Consider the following 4,403-nt stretch of genomic DNA (forward strand, 5'->3'; position numbering starts at 1 on the left):
TTCCTCCCCTCCCTCAACACATTCTCTGATAAGATGGCAGCAACCCCACTTCTCCAAGGGGAGTGCAGAAGTTAACTCCCCCCAGAACGAGAGTGACCCTGATTTGGACAGTGCCACTGCCACTGCCACTGCCACTGGGAGATGTTATTTCTGCCCACTAGGCAATGCTGGCTTCCCAGAATATCAATAGGGGTTGGAAATCCTGCAAATATCATAGTGGGTTCACACCAGGTTCCTCCATTGTAAAGACAGATGAAAATGATCCCGTCACGGAAGGATCGCTGTTAAGACCAGTGTGGACCCAGGATGAACAGGAAATCCAAGTGGAGAGAGAATTCACCTCAACTCAGAAAAGATAAGGACCTCCCCCAAATCAAGGAGAGCTGTTGGTACTCCCTAGAAAACCCAGAAGTTGTTTGTCTGTGAGCTGGGGGCCCTGATTCAAGGTTGCCTGGAGCCCAAGAAGAAGCAGCAGCTGAGAAGCAGGTCAAGAATCACCTCCCTTCATTGGAGTTGGCTACCCACGTCTCTGCTTGAGAGAAAGAAAAGGTGACTGATCCAAGAGGTGCCAGGGGTAGGTACAGCAGGATACAGTTTATCAGAGTGTATTGATAGACTCCACAAGATTAAACCGCATCACTCACTGTGTACCAAGGCTCAAGGGTTTTCTTTTTCTTTTCTATCTTGATGAGAAATGTCCAGTATCTCTACTGTCATAGACAGAACTGGGACCAGTGTGTCACAGCTACTGTGACCGATTTTATGGGCTGTTGACAGTTCTTTTGAGTTTTCACACAGTCCTGCCCGTGACCTCTAACTTGGGCCATGGGTCCTGGAGCACCAATTCGGTGACAGTTCAGGGGGAAGGAATTTTCTCCGGGTCCCTGTGTGGTGTGATCTTAGAGAAAGTAGTGAAAGTGTTAGTTGCTCAGTTGTGTCCAACTCTTCGTGACCCCACGAGCTGTAGCCCGCCAGGCTCCTCTGTCCATGGAATTCTCCAGGCAAGAATACTGGAGTGGGTTGCCATTACTTTCTCCAGGGGATCGTCCCAATCCAGGGATTGAACCTGGGTCTCCTGCATTACAAGTAGATTCTTTACCTTCTGAGCCACCAGGAAAGCCTTCTTTCTCGAGGGTCCCTGTGTGGTATGATCTTAGAGAACCTTCCCACAAGTCAGGCCAGAGCTTGCTATCTGCAAGGGCCTTTTCTCCCTTCTCCTTCACAAATTCCTTCTCCTTCTCCACAGGCCCTCAGCCCCTTTCCTCTCCTCAGACCTCCCCCACTGCCTCAGGCAGAGAGAAATTCTCATTCCTCCGTTTTATCCCCTCAGCTGGATCTCTGTTTACACATGTGGCTCCTTCTCTGACACCCATCCTGGGACAGAGGCACCCTCCCTCTTCCCCTGCCCCCTTGCAGCTTCCTCATTTCCTCGCTTTGGCACTTAACCCAGCACCTGGCACTTAGTAGGCCTTTCACAGACGTCTAGTCTCCAACCTTCTGCTCCAGCGGTGCCTCCCTGGGCCCCTGACTTCAGAAGGCTCCTCAGAAGCCAGGACCCATGTGGGGAGAATGAGAGTGTTGATTAACGGGCAACATGCCCTGGGGGCTTCAGAGTGGCAAGGGGGAGAAGCAGGCAGAGGGGTGGGAGCAGGCAGGAGGCTGCAGCATTAGCCCTGCCAGTGGCTCCTGAGAGTCAGCCACAGCCTTAGAAGCTTTCAGACCAGCCTGGACAGTGAATCCCAAGCAGGCCGTAAGCCAAATTGTCACTGCCTGGCAAGGCCTGGTCTTTCCTTTAAAGGGGAGAAGGAAAGAGGGCCCCTCAGACCCAGGACAAAGACTCCCCCTGCCAGTCCATCATGGGAGGCCCTGCCCCAGTGGCAAGGCAGCTCCCCAACTTGGCTCCCATCCCCAGTTCCTCCACCCCAGAACCTGGCTGGCTCCCCGATTCTGGAAGCAGCTCACCATGAATGAACGCAGCTCATTAATGTTCCCAGCACATTTACTCGTTAAACAACCGCCTGGCCAGCCGCACACCCTCTGCCCCACCCGTTTGCTTTTTCAGCTTCCTCTCCCATGCTCCTCCCTCTGTTGGATCTCCCTACCCCCTCCCTACAGTCGGGCCACCTGCTCCCTCTGCACGGCTGGGGAGGAGGCAGGCCTGTCACATTGCTCCTGCCAGGAAGGCTCCTCCAAGCCCCTCTCTGTCCACTGGCCACCAGCAGGGCAAGCCCCCAGGGGATGCTTGGGGCTGGGTCTTCGTAATCCAGCGGTGTGAGCCTCCTGGGCATCCCTCAGCCTCACGTGCTCTGGACTTGAGGGCCACCTCCTGCCTGTAACTCCAGAAGGAAGTGCCGTCTTCTGGCTTTCTGCACCACCAGCCCCTCTGAAGCACAAGAAGGCGGGGAGCCTGGAGGAGGCTCACTGTGGTTTGGATTTCCAAATGCAAAAGGCAAGAATGAGACGGAAAGCCTGCTACTTAGGCATTGATTAGACACCATTTATTGACTACGTGTGTACTACATGCATTGTACTGGAAGTCAGCAATTCAACAAGGAATACGAATAGCCCTGGCCCTCAGGGAGGAGAATAGAAAGAAAATAGAAGGAAAAACCCACTCAGCGTGATAGGTGGCATACTCAGGGAATGTGGAATTGCAGAGAAGCTAGAGTGTGGGACCTGGGGTAAGGCTGGAAGACTTCCTCGAAGAGGAGGCAATTGAGCCGAATCTTGAAGGATAAATAGGCATTAACTATATATATGTGGATCTTAAGAATTGTTGTACTATGCTTAGTCCCTCAGTCGTGTCCAACTCTTTGCAACCCCGTGGACTGTAGCCCACCAGGCTCCTCTGTCCACGGGATTCTCTAGGCAAGCATATTGGAGCGGGTTGTCATTTCCATCTCCAGGGGATCTTCCCAACCCAGGGATCGAACCCAGGTCTCCCACATTGCAGGCAGATTCTTTACCACCTGAGCCACCAGGGAAGCCCAAGAATACTGGAGTGGGTAGCCTATCCCTTCTGCAGAGGAACTTCCTGACCCAGGAATCAAAAAAGGATCTCCTGCCTTGCAGGCAGATTCTTTATGAGCTGAGCTACATTGGTGAACAGCAGAAGAGGAAGGAAGACTTTCTGCCCAAAGAGAACTGCATGAGGTAAGGCACACAGAGAGCAGCAGCATCCTCAGTGGCTGAGCTGTGGTAAGTTCCATTAGGCTGGTACCTGCCAGAGGGTTCAGGTGGGGAGTACTGGCAGAGGTCTGGGCTTTCAGAATCTCATGGCCTGTCCCTGTGCCCAAGACATGCTTATATGAATGTATGCTTGGAATGTCCCTTGAACCAGTGACGGTGGCCTCCAGGGAGGGGACTCAGTGTTGGCAGGGGCAACTTGAGCACATATTGTTGTCGTTTTCCACTGTTTGGATTTGTTTACCTGTGTAGTATGACATCATCCTCTATTACCACCTAAACATTTTTTTTAAATTCCCAGGCCCAGGGATGCTTATCACAAATGCCTACCCCTAGGACCCACCCAAGACTTTAATCAGAACTTTCACTGTTAGTAAACTGGAGCATGAAGAAGTGCAATTCTGACGCAGGTGGTTCCAGAGACAGTGATCTAAGAATCAAGGCCGAGTGTGCTGAGTTAATGAGTTTGAACTTGGCCCTGAAAACTCTGGGGAGTCATTGAAGGAAGGGGGCCTGGCAGGAACAAAGGGTCTGAGGCCTGCCTGCCTCCCTCCTCTCCAGTTTCCACACGCTTTTAGCCAGGGTGAGACACATCAAAGAGAAAGATAGTCACGGGGGAGTGGAAGGGGAGGGGAGGGGCAGGAGCCTTGTGACACTGGTCAGAGTAGCTCGATCATAAGATATCAGAGCTGGAAAGGGATTCATAAGTGATCAGATCCAAACAGCACTGACCAGTTGGCGGCCCAGAGAAGAGAAGTAGCTGAACCTCACAAAGGAGTTGCAGAGGTGAGCCATGACGAGGCTGCATCTTGCTGCACTAGATGGGTAGAACTCTCCACACCTGGGTAGAACTCAGCATCAATACACCATCCCAGACTCTCCTCCTGACCCCGTCACCCTCACTGGGACTGAGGAAGCAGGAGTCCCTGGAAGGTTGTGGAGGCAGAACCCAGGATATTTTAGCTTTAATCTCTAACCCCGTTGGTATACTCAAGTTTGAAGGAGGCTGGTCCATTTGAGGCTGTCAATGACAAAGCCTGGAACACACTCCTAAGATTACTAGCCTTTATAGAAGCCACCATTGCATCCAGAACAATTCTGGCAGATGAAGTTGATGTGAACACCAACTATTCCCAACTCTGTGGGTGCTTCAGTGATGATTCTGCACTGGCAGTGGGATGAGGTACCACAGGGAAGAACTATTTGGAAATCCCTGG

The 4,403-nt window shown here is 52.1% G+C and overlaps 1 protein-coding gene across 1 annotated transcript in view; it reads right to left on the bottom strand.

Annotated features, from left to right (window-relative positions):
- SLIT1 (slit homolog 1 (Drosophila)) overlaps positions 1-3,981 on the bottom strand; it is a 179,008-nt gene extending 175,027 nt beyond the window's left edge. The window contains exon 1 of the mRNA XM_010833109.1: positions 3,919-3,981. Coding sequence (XP_010831411.1) covers positions 3,919-3,981 — 63 coding nt within the window. The remainder of the gene's footprint in view (positions 1-3,918) is intronic.
- Positions 3,982-4,403: the final 422 nt, after the last annotated feature.

Source organism: Bison bison, unplaced genomic scaffold (genome assembly GCF_000754665.1).
Source record: "Bison bison bison isolate TAMUID 2011002044 unplaced genomic scaffold, Bison_UMD1.0 scf7180017862979, whole genome shotgun sequence".
In the NCBI taxonomy this organism is placed as follows: domain Eukaryota; kingdom Metazoa; phylum Chordata; class Mammalia; order Artiodactyla; family Bovidae; genus Bison; species Bison bison.